A 27,300-nucleotide genomic window follows, 5' to 3' on the forward strand; every position below is an offset into this window, starting at 1 on the left:
ACACTTCTTGGTGTGTCCTTGTGGAGAGTGCAGTTGTGAGCACATGCACACTCAATATTATACAACCTGCCATTTTCACACACATGAGCTTTCATGTAGGAGCACTTCAGAAGTAAAGAGGTTGCAGAGAAAACCTGAAGATCGTACCTTGTGAAACATATAGTTTCCCCCATGCTCCCAGCTCTATGTATGAAAAGAAGACTGCAGAGTCACCTTACTCCAATGCTACTGTTATCTGGGGGAGACTGAAGTGTAAAATTCAATTACATTTTTCCAAGGCCATTTGAGGGCCCGATGTCAGGACCAGGGGTGGGCGGAATTTGCGTAGTCGCGCTATGCAAAGCTCCGCAAAACAATAAAAAAATCTCTGTGAGCACACAAAAGTTTCGCGAACATGCGGAATTGCTTGTTCCACCCATTTGCGATGCTTTTTTCTTGTTCGGGAATGCTGTATGCGTGCTCGGGGAGAAATATGTCACGAACACGCATTTTGAAAGCGCAAACAAGCAAAAGATTCCGCGAAACCGCGGATCACAGAATTTTGGGCAATTCTGCCTTTTCCATGGAATGAGAAATTACCCAAATTCCGCGAGCGGAACGGAATTTCCCGCCCAGGCCTATTCAGAACTGGAATCCTGATGCAAAAAAAGGGAGACCTTAATTAGGATGGACAATGTGATCTACACTGCATCTGGAGGACTGCGTGTGAGTATAAGATTTATGTAGTGCTCAATTTATGGTAATGCTATTTTCTTTCAACACAGAAGGTCAATAGACTTTGAGTGTATCTAAAACCCTATTTCACTATGATAATCAAGAGTGTTGCTTTTCCTTCTTGGAACTTCTGTTGATTATCTGAGCAAGATCATAATTGAGGCCCCCATCACAATTTCCGTCATACTCATATTTCAATGACACCTAAAGAAATTACCACAGAAAAGAATATTCCATGCTATATATCTTTGGTGACTTAGTGTCAGGGTGAAAATTTATATTTTTGGGAATTTGTAGTCAGTCCTGTCACTGCGGCTGCAGAGAATGTCACTGCCCTCACTCCTTCCATTTGAAGTATATGATAGTGTCAATGGATGCATGGGCATTAGTCTTTCCAGATAGATTAGGCTGTGTTTAAACAAATCCATCATAGATTGCTTCTGTGTTTATGCGTACATGTTTGGAAATGGCACTTACTGGCTGTCAGGCATTGCCAAGGCCAGGCAGAACCTACCACTTCCATTAGGGGTAGGTGATTACACTCAGTGTATATCGTGCGCTCATCCCTTGGATAGCTTCGCGCTGAGCAGTTAGGCTTATCACAGAGGCAATCTGTAAAGCATTGGCACAACACTCTCACACATTAAATACTCTGAGCATCACAAAAGAGACTTCACACATGGTGTATGTAAATAAAGTTTGTATTAAACACACACATTAATGAATACAACATGAACATCATGTATTTCTGGACATAAATCACATTTGGAAATATTTCTAGCAGTACTAGGCACAACCGTATTAAAATTACATCAGTAGTATGCACACCTGGGAAAGATCCTACTTTATGCGCCAGCACCCTTATGCGATGCAAAACATTGTCAGAACTAGGTCAGCCTGGCAATTATTGCAATTCAATGCCACGCAGTTACAGGGTGCACCCCTGATCACAACAATATCAGAAATGTGTACACACAGAGAATTACAACACTTTCAAATCGAGCCATGGGTCAAGGCCGCACAGGTAAAAACCAATGTCAAACGCAGTATTCTTTTGACAAGAAATCAATGTGTAAAGCAACAACACTGTGTGGTGTAATTAATAACAGGTGGTCTAAGGCAGTCGCTCCCACGCACTCACTGAAGCATCAATACGCTGTGCCATGGATATCAGGCATGTCCGTATAGAGCGGACTCGCACACACATACACATAGCACCGTAATGTGGTGCCACTGATATCCAACAGATCAGTTGATAACACAAATGCCGACCCCATGGCCCAAGCCCTCCTCCACCTTTCATCTAACACTGACTACCCTATGCCCGCAACTTGGAGATAAACAACCCTCCCCTGATACTAGGCCAGAGTCACACTTAGTCTAGAGCCCAGGGAAGAAGGTGGTTGGAGGCAGCAGGGCTAGTTAGGAGGGAGTTGACAAATGGATGTTTGGCCACCACTCGAGAAATTCACCCATGGGATGCGCAGCAGATGTGGGCTGAGGGTGATAGTTGTTCAATCAAAGGATCTCACAATTTGCCTTAGGCACCAGCCCAGTTCTTCAAAGCACAAGGGGGTCACACAGTTCCTTGACCTTCTTCCGATCACTTTCGGATGCGTTCCTCAACCCTGGCAATTACTCTCACCAACCAAGCCTGATCCGGGCAATACTAACTGGCAACACAAACTCACTGGAGCCGGGTGAGGAAAGAGCAGTTGATGTGACACATTGGGGATACAAAAGGTGATTGGGGGGTGAAGCAGGGGAGCTTCTCAGTAGAAGGAAGCACCCTGTCAGGTACGCATCGATCAACGTAGCACCCAGGCAATCTGAGCGCAATGGTACATTAATCTGATCCTCCACACCTCCTTGGAAATTAGGCACAATGTCTGGTGCACGTTGATACGAGTCACACCACACAGTTCCCGTCACACACAATGAAGAGTTGCAGACTCAGTAACTCCCTGGAAATGAGGCACAACTTCTGCAGTGCGTTGATACGAGTTGCACCGGACAGTTCTGGTTACACACAACGAAGAGTTGCAAATTTCACACAACGTCTGCTGTGTGTTGATATGGGCCGCACCAGATGCTACCGGTCACATGCAATGGAGTGTTGCAAATTTCGTAACTCCCTGGAAATGAGGCACATCAGAACATGAATCTGCTCCTGCGCACCTCCCTGAAAATGAGGCACAATGCATGGTGAGCATTGATACTGGCCACCCCAGCCAATTCCAGTCACACACACAGGTGGAAGTTTAGCAGTGCAGCATACTATGGGTATGCCCTTTCTCAGAGGGTTGCAACCTCTGAATCGAACACTGCACTCAATGATCATGCACTCTGCTTGTCACACCAGAGAGATGCAGTGCAATTGATGAAGCGTACCATGCTGAATACCGCAACTCATGAATCCGCTCACCACTAACAAGATGCTTATGCATGTTTAGGCTCACACGATGCAGGGGCCACACTCCTTAGATGCGGGCAATAATTTTGGGGCTCTGCGTAAGGCAATCTGGTCTCCAGGCACAATATTTAGTCCCACACTCATGCTGCGCCAACAGTTGGGATCCAGCAGACGATGTGGGAACTCAAGAGGGCACTGCACTCCAGGTGTCACATGTAGTTGGTATGGGTCCCTCGCTGAAGGTCTTTGATGTCCCTGAGACCTCCACAAGCCAACAAGCCCCTGAAGAGCATATTTCATGGTGCCACACAACAGCAGGTAGTCAGCCCTGGCCAGCCACTATTCACCAAGGGTGCACGGTCCCTTCCAATGGCAGTATTCCTCCTTGTGCAAAACATATTCCCATGGCAGTGTGCACCACACAGTTCCAGGATGTCCAGTCCAACATCCCCACAAGAGTATCTCTGCCCTGCTGAAGTGTGGCACCAGTAGGTATACTGAAATGTGCCTTTCAAGTTGGGGGTGGTTCAGAGAGTTTCCCTTTGAACCACAGATGTCTCTCCTAACTTTCAGTCCTGTCTGCCATGAGGCTGTGGAATGCAGATCTTAATCTTTAGTCAGACCATGATCTGGCTTCCCAGAGCTAAGTGTCAACACCTCTCTCTCCAATGTATCCAGCCAGGCAATCAGCTGGCAAAGGTCTGTCATTCCAGTTGCATACCCAATGTTTTTAGCTGTTGCTGTGGAATGCACAGATGTGCTCCCCCAGCATCCAGTGTGGACTGGAGTCAAACTGAAAAGCACACAAAGAGTTTTAGAGCAGATAAATGATTTCCAGAAGTGGCATTTCTAAGCTATTAATGACAAATCCACCTTTACCACAGGAGAGGGTTTGTCATTGTGAATAAAAGTAAAGGGAACATGAGGAGTCTGCTCCTCTGTAAGCCACTATTGCAGCTTGAAGTAATTCCAACCATTCCCTCATGTTAGCCTATGGGGAGAGCAAACCTCATAGGTAGTGAAAGCATACATGGGCATTCTTCGCTACCTGGGTAGGGAACACATGTACCTGCCCTGCCTTTCATCTACCACTTGCTTCGCCCATCAAGACTTACCCTAGGGGTGGTCTAGTGGCAGTGAAAGGAGCCTGCAGGATCGGCCAGTGGTTTAAAAAGGCCAACCTGAGCCTAAGTGAAATTGCGCACACAGAGACCTGAAAGGGCAGGCTTGACACATGTTTAAAAACATCATAGGTGCAAGTGCACACACACAGGCCTGCAATGGCAGGCTTTAGACATGTTTAAAAACAATAAGTAAGCACCACTTCCTAACATGTGTAGGAAGGGCGCATGCACTTTTACACTGTATTTACAGTAGGAATGTGGCCAAAGCCATAAGGCACTTAAAGAGATTCAGCAAAAACCAGGAGGAAAAAGTAAAAAGATTTGGGAAACACTACCTCCAGAGTATCAGGTCTAACAGGACATCAATTCTTTCAAGGTGCACAATGCAGGCCCCTCCAGCTCCTGCAGCACAGTTGGGGCTTCATCTTTCAATGGGGCCATATTCAGCCCAAGGCCTATAAATACCTGTGAGATATAGAAATATCACAGGCCCTCGCCAAATTCGACAGGTGGGGCTGATCATTTTGCGTTACACCACTGCTTCATTCCTCTCAGTGACAGAGATAATCATAACTATTTTTATTTACCACTTCATAACACACTTATATAGTTTCTAAGTATTGTAAGTAACAGGTGGTAATATTATCCTTTTTACCAGTACTAAATATACCCACTGTTGAAGGATGAAAGGCTGAATGCCCTTTACTTGGATCCAAACTTGTGACCTGCAGCTCACCACGTTTCAATGGTGCCCAACCAATTCATGGAAGCTAATGGGATTTCTGAATATTTCAGTGTTTGCTAATGCGTTGAAGTTACATTACGTAGCAATTTGCAGAAGGTTCACAATCCAGTTAACAAGCTGCTAATAGGCCTCAGAAATGACTCATGTTCTTTTGTCACCCTTGCCAACTTCCTGCTGAAGCCCAAGAATTACATTAAGTTTACATTGCTGCATGGTTTTGTGGAAAGATAAGTGGGTCCTTGGTTGACCTGCTGCACACAAGGAAGCCTGTCTCTACAGTATATCCCTGTGTTACAGCCAATGTGTGAAATTTACATGCAGGATCTTTGGCAACCCAGAAGGTGATCACTAAATGTATCGCCGGCCCCTTCAAAATGAAATGTCAAGAAATCAGATCTCCATTTTACTTATCCTAGAACAAGTTTTCATAATGGCTGCTCTTATCCCTGCTGACTCTTGCTTGCTTTTCCCCGTTGTTGTCAATGAAAGTGAAAAGTCGATTACATTTTAACTATTCTGCTTACAATAATGTACCAGAATATTGTGTTGTAAATATTTCCTACACAATATCATACCCATAATATCTACTACCTATATATTGGGAATGTAAGTCAATCTATCTATCTATCTATCTATCTATCTATCTATCTATCTATCTATCTATCTATCTATCTATCTATCTATCTATCTATCTATCTATCTATCTATCTATCTATCTATCTATCTATCTATCTATCTATCTATCTATCTATCTACCTACCTACCTACCTATCTATCTATCTATCCATCCATCCATCCATCCATCTATCTATCTATCTATCTATCTATCTATCTATCTATCTATCTATCTATCTATCTATCTACCTACCTACCTACCTGTCTGTCTGTCTGTCTGTCTGTCTGTCTGTCTGTCTAGCTAGCTCTCTATCTATCTACACACATAGGTAAGTGTAGATTTACTATTCCTTACTTTCACATGTATTTACTTTGTTGAAGTATATATTTCACCATTCATGCAACTGGAATTAAAAGGTACCCGATATTCTGTTGTACAACCCATTGTAATTACTCATAATTCTTGCATTTCCTCTAAGCATGTAAACTCTCCCGTCCTCAATTTTATTTACAAATGTGAATATCTGTGTTCCCTTGCTCCTCCTTCAAAGTTTAACAACTAATGGAAGCTGCAGGTTCAGATACTAAAATGTCACTTCAAGGTTGTGCAACCTTTGTGCATTTGATTGCAGTTTGGTCACCGGGGCAAGTTTGTCAAATGTTGGCCTTTATTTGGACTAATCTTAACGCATAAAATTACAAAATAAACATCATCAATCATCCTAATTCGACACCTCCATATTTAATGTATCAATAGCCATGATAATTTCTGTTTATAATCGACACACAATGTATTAAATTAAATCTCGGATGAGCATAAAACATACGGGACACTCTAAGAAAGTTTTTAGACACCCTCCCGCACTCAACCCATTAGGTTTCCGCTCATGAAAGATGGAAGTGAAAGCTTCTTACCGTACGTGTCTGGTCCACAGTTATTTCCTATAGTTGTGTGTGACAGAGCTCATGTCAGTAACAACCGTTTAATAAAAAAAATCACAACCTCCAAAAGAACACAATAGTCAGAAAAAGGCACACACATCCCTCACACTTTTAAGGCATCATATAGTTACATCTCACTGGAATCTCCACTTTTGGACATAAAGCACATCTCCAAAGCAAGAGATAAACATACCTCTCCAAGAGAACACATAAACATGCCTCTGCAAGATACTCTGTGAAACACTAGCTCAATTCACCATAGCTAGTCTCTTTTAAGGGAATACTGTGGACTATAACAAAATGCTCTATTTTTAGTTACATTATCCACACACTTCAAAATGAGCAATGCACCTATCAGGGGTCTAGATGGAAATTGGTAAGGCCTCCAGATACACATAAACCAAGCAGCATCCACTGTAGCACACCAAATGACCACATGAACTGCACCCATGCTACAGATAGTCTTACTCAAGCATAAAACAAATTATGGTCTGTGACAGAATCCTTGAGAGTAGGGTACAAGGATGCCCATTCCCAACAGCTCTACGAGGTCATAAGAATGACAATATAGTGCTATATAAATCCCTGATCCATTACTTATCATTATTTGTCTCATTGAACACAGCTCGGGTTGTTTTAGCACATTCCTGACTTGTCTTCGTCATATCTTCATTCAGTGTATGTGTCTCAGTATAAAGGTACACGTAGGCCAAGGCACATAAACGCAAACATGTGTTAGATATGGACGCAAAAAAACATATGAACATATAATCAAACATGGACACTTTTGCTACTCATGGGCTGTGCATATATAAATGCACACACAAACATAAAGACACACCAGAATATAAAGTTAGACAGATAGACAGACGGACGGAGATAGATAGATAGATAGATAGATAGATAGATAGATAGATAGATAGATAGATAGATAGATAGATAGATAGATAGATAGATAGATAGATAGATAGATAGATAGATAGATAGATAGATAGATAGATAGATAGATAGATAGATAGATAGATCTGTTGTAAGAAGGATGAGCTTACAGCATCCTCCCACAAAGCAGTCTTTCCTATATCACACACATCAGTTGACTGGATTAGTAATATTTATTTATACCTATTGACGGATGCGTCGTTTTTCAATGCGTTCACGAGAATACATAAAACACATGCTATATTAAATGGTTGCACCTAGTATAGGTAAACAGAATCTGACAAGGAGCCAATACCGACAGAAATGGTGGATAAGACACGAGCATCACGACTGAACAGTGGTTAAAAAAGCACGGCGATCGGTGAGACGCTGTACCAGTAAAATACCACTGTTCTTGAAAAACATCAACCAGAAACACTTTTCCAAGGTATCGCTCCTGCATTTTAATTACAGGCCTCTGAAATAAACTTGGAATACCCCTTCTGTTCACATCGGTGAAAAGAGGGAAACCACAAAGGAAACATGTGCAAGCCGTGTGACTGACTGTCGCTGTGGAACGACGATAATTGTCATGCATTCAACGGAGCCTCTCGCATATTGTGTGTGTGTGGGGGGCATTGTCACAAAGGCATCCCTCAAGCTGGGTAGTACATTCTCTCTCTCTGCACAGACCATCCGATCGACTGTGCAGAGCACAAAGACTGTCAAACAATTGTGTTCCAACACCTTCCTCGAGCACATTTCCCTGCAGCAGCTGAAAACCTTGCCCTACAGGCACCGAGCAATAAACACCCCTCCGCTTTACAGCCCCATTGTGTGCCCTCTACCCACCATGTTCTGAGGAGAGCCTCGTGGAAGACGAACTGCCCCCTGGGAGCACTTGGCGGTAAGTTTCTTTGATGTAAATGAAAAGAGGAAAGGCACCAATCACCCGGGTATTTCATTAAAACATTACTGCTGCTGAAGGAAGGCACTCAAAAAGCAGCCAGGCTGTGGAAAGCACACAGAGAGAGTGAGGGAGGTCTTACCACGAGCACGGGAACCCCCGCCACCAGGGAGAGGAGCAGGGCCGGCGGGATGTCGCTGTTCTCGTCCGGACCCGGGTAAGGCTTGGTGTAGGAGCTGTCGTAGCAGAAGAAGCCCTGGACGTTGACAGTGAACGTGTCCGTGTATTCGAAATAATAAGCCAGCATGACGGTCCCGGCCATGATCACCATCTGGAAATAAAGCATGATCGTAAGAGGGAATAGCAAACTCATTTAAAAGAAGCATCCGCTACATCTCCCAGGGCAGTGCGGGCGGCGGAGGAGGGACCGCCCGGCCGCTGTCCATGCACCGGGTGCTGATCCTCCACAGACAGCCTGTCACAGAATTCCTGCTCAGGGCTTTCCTCGCCACACTCTCGGGGACGCGCCAGTGCTTGGGGGTGCCTCAAACTCCATTAAAATAGTCGCCTCCCAACACTGCCAGGCTCACATTGCATTCCCACTCCTAGGAAAACTGCCATCCGTGTAAACGTGACTGACGCGCCGGGTATTTTTTTTTTCCACGAACCCCAGCCACTCGCTCTTTCCCCCCTCTCCGTGGTCTGTTACCAGATATTTTCCCAGTCTCGCCACCATCGCCCCCTTTGAATATCACTGCTGTATATCCAGATTCATGTTTGTCATGTCTTCACGCGCTCTTGCTATTCCCTTCACAGCCTGCCGGGCATTTTGCGTTCGCTCCGTGGCACAGGGGGACCCACCAGAGTTCCAAGAATCACAGATGCACACGTTTTTTATTCCCTTGCACAATCCAGATGAGTTCCAGCGAGAGTGTGGCTATAATCCACAAAAGGCAGCTGTCACCCTCGTAGTTTCACAGCTCGTCCCCAACCATGTGCACAAAACAGGATAAAAGGTAACAAAGCGAGCGTTTACTCCTGAGCGAGGTCGGTGTGTAGGGGCAGTGGGACATCCAGGAAGCAGTGATGACGACCAGAGGGCAGGGCATTGCTTCCCTGGCCAGTCCTACATGCCACTGACATCATGACATGTCCTCCCTGGACTGCAGGAGCCCCCGGATTATGTGAATGAGTCCAGATTAGAACGGCATAATTCCCCTGAGCATTGCATCCAAATCCCGCCGGGGTGCAAGACTGCGAAGGCGCGAATTAAGGCCAAGCAGTCCCAGATGCATGCAAAATGGGGGTGCAAAAAAGGCTCGCAGCTGTTCTTACGGCAGCATTTAGATCACCCCACGTTGCTCTGGCGCCAAACGCTTCTGCATGTGTTCTCCTGACTGCTGCGCTCACTAGAACTGCCTGCAGTAGCAGACTTCGAGCTCTGAGAGGGGTGGAAGGAAAACCTGGAATGGATGCTTTGCAAAACTAAGAATTGTATTCTTTAATCTGGCCGTTTTCGGAGGACCCATGTACCCCAGTGTACTAGCACACTGCCCAGGAGCCTCTGAAGCAGGCGTGAGTGTAAAATACAGCTAATTCTACGACGGGTATGTGTTTAACGCAGTTGAACTTGTCCAACAATTGGCATCATGTTGCTTCGCAAGTGGCTCAGTGTTTCGACCCACTAAGATTTACCTCTGCTGGGTTGGAATATATCAAGTCCTGTAAATAACTCCCAAATGGGAGTTTGCCCCTGAGAGGGGAATAACGTGGATTTCTGTTATCAATACACCAAATCTGCATGTCAATAATTATTGGACTACATTTTGGGGTTTGACCTGCTGAAATTTACCAGGGAAAAGTGCAGAGTTTTGGTTTGCCACCAACTCCTTATTGCGACAGGAGTTACCGCACCAATCACAATTAACAGTGCCACTCGTGAGGGCAAGTCTCCTGGATGACGTGTCTGTTGTGGTCAATTTACAACGGACAGGTCATGCGAATAGTGAGGGCCCGTGAGGCCAGACCACCTCATATTTTCAATATAACCAGTTATTAAGCTCATTACACTCCACAAAAAATTACTTTCATCTTGTTTTATATTTTGAGGTCATTTTACTCATTATATTAAAGGATTATTTTACTCTAGTAGACCAAGTGGCTCTTTTGTCTCGGCTTTTGTCTCTTGGTTAGTTTTCTTGGTCCTTGTTTTAATTAGGAAAGGGAGAGTGTTGGTGTCAGATTTAAAGTACACATAGATCGCTTTTTACAAATATTCGATGTGATATTTATTTCTGGTATATATTAATTTTACCGGTGTGCAATGGCTGAAACTTTGGAATATCCTGGAATCTACCATGAGAGCCAAAACAAATCTCTCATTAGTCAGGAAGCTCCTAAAAAACATGTGCAGGATCTGACCAGAACTGTTGCACCTTATTGACTTTTCAATCTGTCATTTGACTGTTGCCCTGTCTTTATTACTCTGATGCAGATTGGCACGTATGCACCCAATTTAATTGTAATATGATGGTTTTAAAATGAACATACCTTGTAAGTGTTGACCAAGAGATCCAATGTCATCACCAGCAAAATGTAATATTCAAAGGCCTTGTTTAAGAAATGAACAAATGTCGCTTTTTCCTTCTAGGTTGGCCAAAGCGGGAAACAGCCACTACAACGCGGGCATCACTTCACAATACCCTTACAAAACGGTAGTTACAACAACCGCGTTGTTACCATGCACTGCCATTACTACGCAAGTCATTACATCAACTTGCAGTAGATGGCGTGCTAACATTAGAAATAGTATAGTTTACTATTCTAACACCTTCCCTACTGTTACGTAGGCTGGAGTTGGAATAGTAAATTATAATTTTTTATGTCAGCACGCCATCTACTGCAAGTCGATGTAATGACTTGCGTAGTAATGGCTTTGCGTGGTAACAACGTGGTCGTTGTAACAACAGTGTTGTTATAGCACGCGTTGCGATGACTCGCGTTGTAACGCGTCATATTCGCCAAAGCAGATTAATATAGCCCTATAGTCTGCTGCTGAGAGCTATACTGGTTGTTAAAAATCTTGAACCCAAGTTATGGTGAGAGGTGGCATTTAAAAACTGGTATGGCTAAAGCAAAAGGGCTTTAAGGCTATTAGAACATTCCACCTATTGATGATAGAATGTTGTAATTAAAAAAGGAGAAACAGAAAGACAAACATTAGAATGTTGGAGCAGAAGGCTTATTCCAGCTGGTATTAGACCTGAGACACTTTATTGTTTTCAATGTAGCTTGCAGCATTCTAATGTTCTAATGTTCCACAACTGTTTTTTCGTTACACAGTGGATAGTAAACTGAACCAACATTCATCAATCTAGTGTTATAATGTACTGAACAGCCTGGTGTTATTTGTGACATCATGCCAAACACAAAATGTACAAAACCATGTCTAGTAATGCTCAGGGTGACAGAATGAAGAGCAGAAAGACTGCCATGATGTGTGCTGTGCACAGGGACTTGTGAGCTATGCAGGCATCATTTGAGAGCTTCGTGATGGTCTGTGTTGGACATTTCTGAAGTCTGCTGTAATCAGGGTCCATCAACGATTCATAGATGGGCTGATTAGTATGTGAGGCACTTGGCCATATCTTTAGATGTACCAAATGCAAAATAGAATAAAAGGATAACCGCAAGTGTCTAATTCCGAGCCTCACTTTGAAGTTTAGGTGCAGACTAAACACTCACGTTGTCAAACCTCAAGCAGCCTTCAAGTTGTTAGACGAACTGGGAGAGCTATTTAACGCTCTTTGGGGAGCTAAGCGAGGTCTTGATAGGAGCTATGCAAAGGTCTCTCGGAAGCTTTGGGGGGGGTTGTTTGGAGCTGTGTGGGCGTGTTTGGAGGCATGTGTGGGTCTCTGTGAAGCTTTGTTAGGGTATGTGAGAATCTATGCAAGGATCTGTCAAGAACTTTGTGGCCATCCAATTGGATAGTGTCTATATGAGTGAGACATTGAGCCATAATTTCAAAAGTGATAATCAGGGAAAATCCACCAACATTAAGACATAGCGATACAAATAATTGCACCCCATGCAAAAAAAGTTTTTTTCTGTATAATTGAAGAGGTACTTCACTACAACGTTTTCACAAAATATTAGAAACATGTGTGTTGGAATGGTCTGTGCTGAGATTTCCTTTTTAAACCAGACACAGGCACATATCATATCACTCCGTATTTCTACTGGTATGATTACATAACGTTCTTATTCCAGAATGTACTATGCACCTATAAAATTTCGCTCTTGCTACATATCTTTAAAAAAAAAAATCAATGCTATTCTCCCCTGGCACTTCTTTCTCTCAGACACCCTTGCAACCCCTCTAACTCTCAGGAGAACTCAAGTCCATCAGTCAATTCCCAAAAAACGAAAAACTACCTGCAAGCATCAGCACTTTCTGGAGGCCTTCAGGAGGATACAGGCCTTTGGTAAAATTCTCTAAAATATCTGGCACAATATTCAGAAGAAAGTTAGAGGCACCCTCTAGAGGCCTACATCATGGAGATTGGTGATGTTGACAAAGAGGACTCCTCCACATAGACTTTTCTTCTGAGCAATGGTGACACGAGTGATCGTCTGTCAGACTCCATAAACATGTAGAACTCGCTTCTCCTTCTCTCATTTAACCGGTTATCCTAACCCTAAGTTTTCACGCCTGGAACATTAAGGCAAGCCAATTATCACCTTGTGTGAACTGAGGCAACCCAACTCGGTTGAATGGGTTCCTTTTGCACTAGTAATGCAATTTACCCAGAACTGTCTTGCATCCTTTATTGAGATGTCAGCCCAGATGCTACTAATTTAGAGTGCACTCATCCATCTATCTCAGCAATGTCTGCACCATCTTAGCAGTTGATCCATATCTGCTTGACCTCTTACAAAGCTCACAATGGGATCCTCCCACTGCCATTGACTATGCAAGTAAGCATGGCTAAAACTATATCCTGGACATCCCTGGCAACCAAAGCCACCTCATTGATGCCTTTGAAAGGCTCCAACCTTGCCTGATGAAGTTCGCCTGTACTAAATCTGATGTGTGTTCCAATGTGTTCTGTTATTTCTGAGAGATGCTCACTTTATTACCTTAAAAGAGAGGACCAGACCATCCTTTTACACATGGATGTGAAAATTGAGGATATACCATTTTAGCCCATTTATGAAGGAACTACATGCTTTCAGCTCTGGGATGAATTTACTAAACCCTTCACCATATATATCTCTATATTCACTGTGTTGGATAAGGTTCAATCCAACATCAAGCATGTATTCCATATGTCTTGAATGTCTTGCCCCAGTCAGAGACCAACAGGGCTGCTCATCCAGCTGCAAGGTATGTTAGTTCCTCTGTCCCTCGTTTTGCGTGTGACCTGACTTCTAAATTGGCTTCCAATCTCTGCCAACCTTCTAACTGCAAGTAGGGAATTCCTTCAGAAATGGCAACAGATTTTTCAAGCTGACTCCCTCCCATCGACCATCCAAGGCGAGTTTTCCTGTTTTCCTTTCCTCTTTCACTACCCCACAGTTGGGAAGTCGAATTACTTTTTTTCTTGCTCAAATGGTAAACCATATTCTCCGAACAATGCGTTCCGCAGACTGTAGCTGCATACTATATAGATATTTCCGTGTACCCATTCCATTACAAATGGTTTAATTCATTTTTCACTGGAAGATTGCTTTAGCAGAGCAGGAGGTCTCTCAAATATTCAGTAATGGTGATATCATGCCCACCTTGGAAAGGGACTTTGAAAGTTCTCTTTACTTAGCAATGATGATGTAGAATGTCCTCAGACAGCTCATAAATCTTCACTCCCTCACCCACTGGATAATCTGCAATAACTACAGAATATAACAAATTGCTTATTTGAGGCGACTGGTTAGTCAGGCTAGTCCTGAAATATACATATTTTTCCAGTTACATCCTCAAAGACCACCAGCAGATCCTACGGTTTCAGGGATAACGTCAGAAGTGTCAGTTTTGTTGCCTATATTTGGACCTGTTTTCTACCACTGGATGCTTCACCAGGGTCTTGCTGGCATTGGTGGCTCAAACGTGTTCTAGGCGTATCACTCTTATCATCTACCTTGACATCTTTCTAATTCTCCACTGTTTGACCACCTTGAGTCATAGTCTGGCTTAGGCTGTTTCTCATTATCACACCATGGACATCTTGATCAGATTTAAAACATCGACTTGCCCTCAGTCTTGGTTGACAGGATTTCTACATTTCTCAATATTCACCTGCTCTTTCACTCTAAAGCCTCCATAAAAAAACATTGCTTTAATCAAGTATGAGCCTAAGTTATCGCATCAGCCTCTTCAATGTTCCAAGTTGACCAGTGCTAAAATCCAACATTTTATGCTTGCTTTTCTTCTGTGCATCCCATTCAATGTTTTGTTGGTGGTTGTTAAGGTCTGAAATCACAAGGCCATCGTTTGGCCTATCCAGAACTTGTCATTGAATCATACACCATCAGTTAGTGAGGAATTCCAACCTGAATGGTTTGACCACCAGGCTTCGTGGAGCTTGACGGAACGATGCTGCCACATCAATCTGCTGTAACTCCTTTGATGCAAATTTGGAAAGCACAAGTCGTACTGCTATATCCTTCAGAAGGGCACTATGTCCATAGTAACATCAAGCTGGGGAGGTTCAGGGTCAAAACTCTATTAAGACCTCTCCAATGATATCTTTGAGCACTATCTCCAAACCAGATGTATGCTCATTACAAAATACCTTCTAAATGTGTTCAAATCAACCTTAGAATGATTTGAGTGGCGTTTCGGGTAAGCAAGCTAGGGGAAACTGGACATTCACATCTTTAAGACCATTTCTGATCTCTGGAGCCCCCCTGTGTTTTTGTGGTCTTTATACCCTTAATCTTGGACTGCATAGATACTTTACTCAGGGACATTAAGCCTTTTCACCCTCTCTGTCCTTTAAAGACTGCTTCTCTTTATGAGGTGGGTTGCCATCACAGGCATGGCTCCACCATTCCCTAAAGCTGTTGACATAATTTCATTGCTCTGTGCTTCTGTTTAACTCTCTCTTCTGAGGTGGTCACTAATTACTGGTGCTTCAGGGTCACCTGATGCACCTCACTTGGACATTCTCAGGGGAGCCTTGATTAGGCCAGGCCTCTTGAGACTTGCTGCTGGCCTGGTTGATTAGTTCTGTGTGGCAGGAACCAGACATGCCTATGTTCTGAATTTACAGCAACAACAAAAAGTGCAAACAAGGGGATCATTAAAAAAAATACCTACACAAATGCAAAGGTTTTTATGGACGTCTGAATGGGCTGCAGAGCATCACTGGTAAACAGGGCAGGGTTTGAATTCCTTTGCTGACTCTACAATTCAGTGGTCACTGCTCATCTTCCCCTCTGGAATTCTTTCTTTATTGCGAAGGATCCAGCAGTCTGCCACCTCATGAACAGCATTCCCGTCAAGAGGCCTCCGGTCCATCACTATTCTTCCAGTGGGGATGTTGCTCTGATTCTTTTAAAGGTATTTGTTAGAAATGGAGGTCTCTAGTTGGCAGAGCTAGGTACCTTTGTCCAAGTAGGGACCCATCTTCTTAGTCAGGGTAAGGGGAATACACTTGTAAAATAAACCCTGCTCACCCCCTTGGTAGCTTGGCATGAGAAGACAGGCTTATCTCAGAAGCAGTGTGTAAAGCATTTGTGAACAAATATAGTAATACTGTAAAAACACTACAAATTGGCACCACACCAGTTTAGAAAAATAAGAAATCTTTATCTAAACCAAACAAGACCAAAACAACAAAAATCCACTATACAGTAATATAAATATGACTTTCAAATGATAAAAATAGATCAGTTAAAAAAAAAATTGCAGATGCAACACTTTTCACACAAAGTACCTTGGATGCATCGTGCACACAAACAAAAAGGGTCGCAGGGAAGGTGATGCGTCAGTTTCTTACACTCAGGAAAGGTAATTGTGAGAAAGTGGCTCTGTATATACTGTTCCCTAATAGGTACAGGGTGTACAGAGTCCACAGTCCCCCAGGGGCTGATAGAGGTCAAAGTTAGGTATGACCTTACACTCAAAAGTGGTAGCTTGGTCGAGCAGTAAGGCAGTACCAGAGGACAGTGTAAAGCATTTATTGTACTCACTCAGTCAGCAAATGGTTTCACACACTCAATAACTGAACTCTAGGCCAATGGTTTATATATATAAAATATATGCTTGTTTTATTTTTAGAACCACAAAGGGGATAAAAATATACTTTCTCAGAATGAGAGGTTGAATATCAATACTTTTGCCTTAAGCAATAAATTTATGTAAACAGTCACAGTTGGTTGCAATAAACAACCCTATTTCCTAAACATAACAATGCATTGAGCTCAATGGTAAATTCAGGTTATTTGTAATAAATTACTTTTCAGATTACTTTTGGAATTCCAGGTCTGGCTCCTAGATCCAGCCTTGGGTCAGTATTCAGAATCAAGTGATGAAAGTCGACTTAATAACTGTAATGATTTTTAAATAATATTTAGCTATTTCAAAAGTTAGCACTTAGAAAATATTTCAAAGAAAACATTCAATGGATCTCTATGGCAAGAAATTCAAATTGCAGGTAGAGTACTTTGTCGTTACTTTAGTAATCCAGGACTGGGTACCTAGACCCAAGTCTGGGGTCCATATCAAAAACAGGTAAATAATTTCGTTTGCAGAAATGGTACGATTTTAAAAGAATATTTCCAATTTGCAAAAATAGACACTTAGAAGAAATTTCACAGAAAAGCAGACAATGGTTTCCTATGGGAGAAAAATGAGTTAGAGGTAAGTATAGTCGTGGACACTTTTCAGAGTCAGGGCTGGGCACCAAGATCCAGCACTGGGAGCTCACCTAGGAGCAGGTGAGTAAATTCGTTTTTGTCACTTGGCTGATTTTTGATGAATATTTGCAGTTTTGAAAAGTTCACACTTAGAAGATTTTTGAAGAAAAAGCCAGTCAATGTTACCCTATGAGGAAAATGAAGTTAGCGGTTTAAGGGTAAGTACTCGACTGGCAGAGTTGAACTTCCGGGCATAGACTCAGGGGTCCCCCAGGGTCCGGTAGGTACAGTTGGTTCACCCTCAGCGGTTTCAGGACGGCCGGGTGCAGAGAGAGTTAGGCCCAATGTTATCCTATGAGGGATGGGGGGCCTTGGTTGGTGGCTGCTGTCTGGCAAGCCACGCGGCTGTGGGAGCTGGGCTCCTGGTCACTTACTCAGGGCAAGTGGGGAAGTAAGTTAGTGTAGAGAGTGCACTGCCAGGGCCACTCGGGCGGCTGGGTGCAGGGTGCTTTTGAGCCTTCGGGCGCTCAATGGAAATCAATGGGAATGTTCCGGTTTGGAAAAAGGCTGCAAGCTCGGGGACGAGGATGCTTCAGGTGCCACCACCACTTCGAGAGGTAAGTTGGGTAGTTGTAGGTTAGGTGGGTACCCCGGGATTGGGCACAGGGGGCCGCAGGGCGCTGGGTGCAGGGGTGCCTTTTGATGTCGGAAATCTTACCCTCTGGTTGATCGCGGTTGGGGTGGCACTCTGTTCTGAGGCTGCAGGCTTCTTCCGGAATGTCGAGGGGGGTCCTTGGGTGCCGGACTCGGGGTCACAGTCGCCGTGGTGTCGTCCTCAGGGTCTTTGTCCACTCCGGCACTGGCCAGGCTTGGCTGGTGCAGAGTGTGTTGGGTCCGCGTTCCGGGCTGCTGCCCAGGGTTGAAAATAGGTTTCTTGAGTAGAGCCTCTACTCATGGGAGTCCCAGGGGCTTAGAGCCAACAGGTAGCCAGGTCCTCCGGGGTTGGTGAGGTTGCTGGCCACGAGAGATGCCGCGCTGGTGCAGGTTCGAGAGTCGACAGGCCGGTAGGGCTGAGGCCAAAGCAGTTGGTGTCTTCTTCTCTTTTTAGCAGCTGCAGGGCAGGTCCTTGTTCTTCTTGCTCTTCTTGTAGTTTTCTATCTGGAATCTGTCGAAGGAAGGTTCAGGGTGCCCCTAAATACTAGATTTAGGGGCGTTACAGGTAGGTGAAGGCCAGGGACCAATGGGTCCTTGTCCTGGGGTGGGTACACCCCCTATCCTGCCTCTCTCCTGTGGGAGGGGGCAGTAGCCTAATCCTGATAGGGTAGGGCCCCCCATCCTCAAGATGGCGATAGCCCGGAGATGTGCTTCACCTCGCCTCCCCCACCTGAGGGGTGGGGTGGGCAGGCTGGCACATTCCCTGTCCTTGTATTGGGTTTCCGGCCAAGCTTCCCTCCAGAGTGGGGGGTTGCAGAGGCCTGGGGAATCTCCAAGAGGCGGCATGCCTTTGAAGCTTCCCTTGGCTCATCCTGGGGGAGGAGATTTATCACCTCACCCAGGACGTGCATTGTTGCAGGCCCGGGAGAGCAGGGGCTCTCCCACCCAGGGGTCCAGCAACGTGTCTGCTGTGTGGCAGCCTGGGCAGCCTCAGAGCAGACGTGGATTGCAGGTTAGCTGTAAGGGGGCATCTCTAAGATGCCCTCTGGGGTGCTTAGTACATTAAATCCCACACTGGCATCAGTGGGGGTTTAATGTGCTGAGAAGTTTGAGACCAAACTTCCCAGTCTTCAGTGTTGCCATTATGGTGCTGTGGAGCTCGTGTTTGACGAGCTCTCAGCACCATGTACTTGTAAATGGCAGCACTGTACTTACAGTGCCCAGGAATGGACCTGGGTACTGTAGGGGCACAGGGCTCCTGCTCCTGTGCCCACACCATAGGCATAAGGCACCCAGCCTGAGGGGTGGCTGACATATGCCTTGGCAGTGTAGGTGATGGGCATGGCACACAGAGATGTGTGCCATGTCGACTCTTTGTTTTGTCCTGTGCCCAGACACTCAGCCTGCAAAGGCAGTGTGTGTGTGTAAGGGTACAGGGCCTCTAAGGGTGGCACAATGTGCTGCAGCCCTTAGAGGCCTTCCCTGGTCACAAGGCCCTGGGTACCTAGGGTACAATTTACTAGGGGCTGACATGTGGCCAGGGTTTGTCAATTTGGAGTTTGTATTTTAGGGAAGGAACACAGGCCCTGGGCACCTGATTGGCAGGAGCCCAGGGCACAACAAGGAAAAGTGCATCAGCTATTAGGCAAAAAAGGGGGGGGTTACTGCAACAGAAACCCACTTTCTCACAGTAATGCGTTGGGTACTTGCTCTGGGGGAGGTGATGTGTTGGTTCCTTACTGCTGCGCAGGGGAGGTGATGCGTCCGTTCCTACCAGAGAGGTAGTGATGAGTCGGTTTCTTACTGCATGGTGAGGTGATACGTCGGTGTCCTACTGCGTTCCCCAGTGATGTGACAGACCTGTCGTCTTGATGCGATGCGACAATATGGGAAGATGCATGGGTTTTTGCAGCCACACAGAAGTGCTTGCATCGGAATCGGTGCTGTGCTCTCAGACTGCGGTGATCGGTGCACTCGATGCAGCATGCAGCGGTTTCTCGAGCCGCTGGCAGGACCTACAGCAGTTTCTTCAGTGATGCATTGGAAACAGGTACAGATGCGTTACGCTTCTTGTTGTTGCATTGCTTTTCCAGCTCCCTTTAGCCGAAACAACCTCCAGAGGCCCAGAACAGCTAACGGCACCTCTTGGCAGGTCAGAACTCCCAGCAAGGAAGTTCAGGGGAGCTGGGGGTAAAGTCTTTGTTTCCCTGAGACTTCAAAACAGGAGGCAAGCTCTATTTCAAGCCCTTGGAGATCTTACTCAGGCAGCGGACACAGCAAACAGCAAAGTCCTTTTTTCCTTTCCTTGGCAGAAAGCAGCCACTGCAGGCCAACCCCAGACAGCAAACAGCACAGGAGCAGTGTTAGACCTGGCATCCTTGGCATGAGTCTCTCCTCCATTTTTTTCCGTTTGCCTCCTCTGTTTACGATGTTTTTGCTGGAATATTGCTTTGGGCACTGTGCCACTACTGATCAGTGCCACAGTGCAAGTGCTCCCTATGTTAAATTGATACATTGATTAGTGTTACCATGATTGGCTTGGTTGACTTACTGTTCAGACCCTAGTCTAGTGCACCGCGTGTGCCAAGGGCATGTAAGTTAACTGCTGCTGGTGGGCTTGCAGCACTGGTTATGCCACCCACAGAAGCAGGGTGTAAAATGTGTCTCAGGCCTGCCATCGCAGAGCCTGTGTGCAATCCCTGACTGCCATGTCGACTTGGCAAGGAAACCTACTTGCCAGTCTCTAAAACCTTCACTTTGCCACATTTCAGACACCTCTATGGTAGGCCCTAGGGCTGGGTGCATTGTGGGTAAAAGGTAGGTCGTGCCCTGATGTGTGTGGCATGACCTAATAGTGAATTACAGCCATTTTCGTTTTTCACTATTGAAGGGCTACCTGCCTCCCTTAGGCCAGAGTGAGCAGACTGATTATTAACTCCATTATAATCTATCTGACTCAGGGAGCATGGTAGCAGGTCGAGTTTAGTATCCCTGAACTCAGAATTTAATAACACACCATTTAAGATGGATGGTTTTTAAATTCTGTGTTTGAAAATAGCCCTTTTAGAAAGTGGCTATTTTCTTGTCCAACTATCCACCGGTCTCTGCTGGTTTGGTGTGTGTGTCAGGGGCTGGGTGGCTCCAGAGGTCTGAATGAGTCAGTGTGGGGTGAATGAGGCATCTACACTTAGAGTGGGGGAAGAGTAGTCCCTGATAGCCTGCCCTGCCTGACACAATGCTGGTTCCACCTCCTGCCGGGCGACTGATAGCCCTGCTCCTGCCAGTGACAATACTGGCTCCGCCTCCTGCTGGGCGGCTGAGGACCCTGCCCTGCTCAGTGAATAGGACAGGTGCCTCTGCTTGGCAACACCCACAACAAACCTGGGATGGGGGGAATTTCCCTGCTTGGACAAAGGGAACAAAGCAGAAAAGGGGTATAAGAGAAGGACCCCTGAACCAAGAACTCACATCACTTCTGACAAGGAAACCTCTACCAAGGACAAGAAGCCTGCTGATCTAAGGACTTGCCTCCCCCTTCTGCCAGTGTGCTGTTTGCTGGGGGGAACCTGAAGCTGCTTCTTTATTTTTGCCAAGGAACAAGGAGAGAGGAACTTGGTGTGTACTCTCAAAAGCTTGCTAGAAAATCTCCAAGGGCTGGAAGAGTGCCAGCCTCCTGTTGAAGTCACAGGGCCAAAGGACTTCACCCTCTGTTGAATTGCTGGTTGCTGGAAAGTGTTATTTCCAGTGCACAGGGGAAATCTGCAGTCTCGACATCGCCAACGCCGCAGAATCCAGCTCGACATCGTGAGTAACGGCTCCAGTGTTCCGAGCCTTCGACACCGGCCGCCGGGCCCGATCGACGCCAGTAGCGACGCCAGGAGTAGTGAGTATTGGCTCCAGCTCCAAGTGACCCCGTCTTGATGCCGGTATCGACGCCGCTGAGTAGTGAGTATCGGCTCCAGCTCTAAGCGACCCCGTCTCGACGCCGCTGCTGATCGCATCGACTCGACGCCCTTCTCGGCGCCGTGAGCGCTGCTCCGGCCTGACACCTCTCGACGCCGCTGCGGATTGACCCGAATCCGAGGCACGATCGACGCCGACCTCGACGCCGACATCTCGACTCCGTGGATCATCGTTTTCTTCATTTCCAAAGGTACTGTGTTGGTGGGTTCTGTTGCAACTCCAGGCTCGACATAGCGCTCCTCGCGGTCGACGCCGAACCTTGGGAATATCGTAAACTCGACGTCGTGAGACTCCTGTGGGGGTCACATTGTTGCCAAGAACTGTGTTTCAGAAGAATTCTTACTTTTGTTGCTAAAGAACTATTTCCTAAGAAGAAACTTTACCTGAACTATTATTTTTCCTTCCAAAGAGTATTTATTAAGATAGTGGTATATTTTTGTTGTTATTTGGTCTTGTGCTAAGCCTTATATAAAAATACTATTTTTATAATAACTCCTGTGTTGTGTCCATTTGTAGTTATTCAGTTTATTACTGTATGTGGTCATACATGCTTAACACACTGCCTCTGAGATAAGCCTGTCTGCTCTGCCAAGCTACCAAGGGGGTAGCAGGGGTTATCTAAGTGTATAATCCCCTTGCCCTGACTAGAGTTGGTGGGTCCCTATTTGTCAGAAGTGTATACCTCTGCCAACTAGAGACCACCGGATCTAACAGGCAGTATTCCTCCTCAGTTTCTCCAGCTCTTCTCCTTGGCAAACGTTCCATTTGATTTTGCAGAAGTGATCTAAAGTTCTGGGGTCTGGGACTCAATATTTATACAGCAAAATCCTTCATTTTCTGGTGGCAGAGAAGCCCTGTGCTCAGTCAAACCCAGTTAGTCCTCTCTGGTGCAACTTCCTGGCAGGAGCTGGAGACAGTATTGTGGAAGGCAGACCAGGTCCATTCAGGTGAAAGGAAATCTCCTTCCCCTACTCTAAATGCAGCCCAGGTCTATTCAGCCCAGCCCAACACATCCAGACTCTCTGGAGCCACTGCACATCTCCAGCCCCTATCACTCCAAAGCCAGACAGCAAATACACATCCTAGCAGAGGCCCACTTGATGGCTAAGCAAGAAAATACCTACTTTCTAAAAGTGGTGTTTTCACACACAGAATGTAAAAATCACCCTCAATAAAAGATGCATTTTAACATCCTGAGTTCAGGCATACTACACTTTATTTTCCTACCTTGTTCCCAGGGGTAGTTATGCTTAAAAGATGTTATAAGCAAATTCCCCATTCTATCCTATGGAACAGATAGCCTTGCAATAGTGAAAAGCGAAATTGGCACTATTTTACAATCAGGACATGCCACACACATCAGGGCATGTCTCAATGGGAGGATCTCAATCAGAGGGTGACAAAGAGCATGTCACGGGAACCCTCACCGGGGACCAGCAGGGAGGCTTTTTAGTGATGAACTTTACAGACACACCACTCACTGCACCCCAAGAAAGATTGCTGAATAAGGTGTTGTAGGCATGATATCCACTGCGGTACTAGTAGGTGTGTTCATAACTTTTTTTTAAGATAGGCACAAATGCTTTCTTTTACAAAATTTGCATCAGTGAAATCACAAGCAAATTAGGGCAATGCTCCCTCACTAGTGGTGACAAAATAATGGTTACTATGACCGCTTTGCACCCATAGGGTTATAAATAAATAAAGATAGCAAATATAGCACTTAGCCACTTGTTTCATCATATTTATGCACCTTAATGCACTTATACACATCTCCACAATTTACAGATGGAGTAATCTGATATACTATAGGTATATTGACAGAAAGGGGTGTAGCATAGGGATCCCACAGTCCTGACGAATGCCGGGAGTGACATGTATTCCGGCAGAAACATGTCGACCTTTAAGCAGAACGGAGGGGTGTTGGTTGGCTAATACACTCACTTCACCACCATCCTTTGGTAGGGAGTTACCTTTTAACCCTAACAGGGGAATCCAGGAATAAAACTATTATGAGGATATCTCCTAGTTAGTTTTAGATTTATAATCTGCAGTAATCTTTCCTTGGATCCTTTCCCTTTTCTGTGTGTTTGTATTGTCTTCCCCACCCTATTGCTCCGCCTCAAGCGTTGGTCTGCGCTGAGGCATCGCAGCAGCCTATGATGAAGTATGCCACGATTTGTTGTGGGTGAGGGCAGTTTTTACAAAGTACTGCACTTTGCTATACTTTAACCTTTAATTATCACTCGATAAAAATTGCGACTTCAGAAGCCTTACTTCTTTATGTGTTGATATTTACCCGAGGAGGTCGAAGTAAGGTGCTATTCTCCTCCCCCTTTCTTTGTGTTGAGCCTTAGCTGATATGTCTTCATATGAGATACATTCAAAGCAGGGCACCATGACATCCAAAGCTTATTTTTCTGGTCATGTTTGGGGGTTATCTTCAATTCCAGGATTTTCCCACTTAGCTGCTTTCAGGATCTCCTATCCAAACTTAGCAGAATTCACCGTTGATAGATTCCTACAAGAGCTTAAAAGTAGTATATTGTATTAGCATCTTGTCTTGACTTAAAAAGGGTAGAGGTTAAACAATTAAATTTTTCTTTAACTAGGAGGTGCCCATAAAATATCTCATACATTACACAATATGTTCCCTAGAGGTGGGTGGAACTTGCAGTTTCACTCCTTTGAATTTCACAGAGTTACAGAAAAACTATGTGAGATTCTGTGGAATTCTGCCAATTGGCAGAGCATGTGCAACTCACGCTGCTCCCACTGCAATTTAGCACCAGTAATGTGAGCAGCACTGAAAATCAGTGTGAACAGCACCACACATTGTGCAAGTAAACGCAGCCATTTGAGTTGATTTTGTTGCCGCTCGAGTAGAATATGTACTTGAGCGACAGCAAATCTACTCGAATGGCAGCCCACTGACCGTAAATGCTCATGAACACAGATAACAGCTCGCATTAGAAAATCACACTCGGGGACGCCAAATCTCGCTTCTACTCGCATATTCTGGAGCCTCACTAAAAAAAATAGTGCCACGCGGCCTTTGGTGGTATTTGGCCAGAATTCGAAGTTGAAGAATAATACGTACTGGCCAAAATTCCCGTAATGCCGCTTGTAGACTGTAACATTCCGCTCACACCCAATGCGGCCTGGGTAATTGGTCAATTTGCTGTACATCAATTTTAAGGATGGTGAGGCAGAGGGTAGGTGCACAAGAGCACACACACACAAAGACTAGCAGCTTCCTGTATCCAGAGACCTTGCATCCCGGTGGTTGGTCTGCCCTAATATCTCAGGAGGGTGACTCATAATGGAGCGCATTATTAGTGGAGAGCTATAAAGTAAGGGTAAGATGTTAGTTTACACTCTGCCTCTCAAATCCAGAGTGGGGTTAATATTTTAGCAACCCTTACTCTGCATTTAATAGTTTGGCGACACCTGGGCGGTAGCTGATTTTAGTTTACACCACTCACCAATCTTTTCACTTCTGTGGGGTTTTCCACCTGGACCCTACTGTGCTCCAGCGGCTTCGCTTAAAAGATCTCCAACAAAGCGCCCTCTCGCTGGACTCACCAGGCATTGCAGCGCCAGCCAGGTGGGGAGCATCACCCTATGAGGAAACATGTCACCTTTGGGTGAGTGAGGGCAACTGTTCCTACAAGCTCATGCTTCTTTGGGGACCTGCACACAGCTAGGTATAAGCATCAGAACAGTATACTGATATTTTGTTACGTTTATTGGGGGAGAGCGAATACTGGGCTGTTATCCCCCCTTCCATGTCCCTGATATGCATCAATTTTATCTACATATTAGTAGTTTATCCATTTATTGATATTATTTCCATTTCTACTTGCTACCTTTGCACAAGGCTTTTTTTTCTATCTCCCATTTGCACTACTTTGAAAGTCCATATTTACTGATGGTAGATTTTTCTGTAGTGGTTGTGCCTGTTCCCCTTCTGCCTCTGCCTCTGTCTCTACCTTGTCTGATATTTGTAAATGATGCTTTCTTACTGAGGTGGTTCACAGGAAAGAGAAATATAAAGAAGTGCTGGTACATGTTATGACCATCAATAGTGACATCATAAAGTGCTTTCTTCATCACTTTATTTCTGTGCCTGGATCAATACTATTGGAGTATTTGCATATTATATTCACATCCTTGACCTTGATAAGATTTTAGCTCTTCTGTATAAAGACCTGTTCGATTTGCTTTTACTAACAATTCACAATTTCAAAATCACCTAAACAAAATGTCCATGCTACAAAAAGTAGTTCAGAATATTCATTATTTTTCATTGTCACTTAGTAGTCACCCATTTACAGGGCAGTGCTATACTGGATGGTAAAACCTGATAATGTTCCAGGTACAGAGATTTGTAGGTAAAAATAGGCCAAAAAGTGTGGTTAAATTCCCACTGCACTCTGAGGATTTCCTGCCACACAATTTATATAAGACTATTCATGGTGGAAGTGGCAATCAGTTTTAGTTAAAGAATAAAGCCTGAGGACACAGTAAAATCGACAGAAATGTTCATGACAACTTCTGAATAGTAAATTCTTGATAGATCCTCATTATCCATGTATGAAATTGGGTTACTGGTTAAGAGGGGGTGAAATCCTATTTAAGCAGCAACCACAATTTCTGTCAGGGTAAAGTCACAAGCAAATTCCAAATTAACCTGTACTTAACCCTCTGGTAGCTTGGCACAAAATCAGTCAGGCTTAACTTAGAGACAATGTGTAAAGTATGTATGCAGCACTTCAAACAGTAATAGAGTGTAAAACACAAAACAAGAAACCCCCCACACCATTTTAGAGAAACGTAAGAAAATATTTGAAACCAAAAAGACAAACATCCAATTAGTAGAACCAGAGATATGCAATTTCAAAGATTTCAGTAACACAAAGCGCCACTCGCAGTTCACAAGTTCAGGCTGACCACAATGGAGCGTGGGCCTGATACAGGGACTCGGTTAGTCACACCGAAAGAGTTGCCTTCAAAATAACGGTGCAAAGAGTTCCGTTCATGGCTTCGGGGGCTAGAGGAGCAGGGAGAGTGTCTAGGATGGTTGTCAATGTAGTGCGAAAAGCAGGCTGGCTATCATAGAAAAGGCATCACGCTAGCATGAAGAACATGTTGAGCATCGTGGACAATAGTTGCTTGAGATTCACATTGACGTCACCGCTGGCTGTTAATTCTGTAGCTCGAGGTGCAGATCTTGCATTGCCTGGAGTTGCTGGCGGTCGCTGTGGTATGAAGGGTCGGGTTTGTCAGTGCTTCACATTGGCGGACGGAACAGGCAGCAAGATTTTGGCACAAACAGGTCCAAAGCAGCAGTTCAGCAGGGCAAATTCAGGAATGCCTCTGGGGCTTGTTATGTCCCTGTGGCGCAGAGCAGGAGGTCAGTCAGCTGATCCTTGAAGTCACTGCA

At 44.9% G+C, this 27,300-nt stretch overlaps 1 protein-coding gene across 2 annotated transcripts in view; it reads right to left on the reverse strand.

Annotated features, from left to right (window-relative positions):
* The window catches only part of PLPPR5 (phospholipid phosphatase related 5), a 1,037,368-nt gene that overhangs the window by 755,406 nt on the left and 254,662 nt on the right, over nt 1-27,300 (reverse strand). For both annotated transcript variants that reach the window (XM_085601860.1, XM_085601859.1), the window contains exon 2: nt 8,521-8,709. In XM_085601860.1, the coding sequence (XP_085457986.1) occupies nt 8,521-8,709 (189 nt within the window). The remainder of the gene's footprint in view (nt 1-8,520; nt 8,710-27,300) is intronic.

Source organism: Triturus cristatus, chromosome 4_2, assembly GCF_964204655.1.
Source record: "Triturus cristatus chromosome 4_2, aTriCri1.1, whole genome shotgun sequence".
NCBI lineage: Eukaryota > Metazoa > Chordata > Amphibia > Caudata > Salamandridae > Triturus > Triturus cristatus.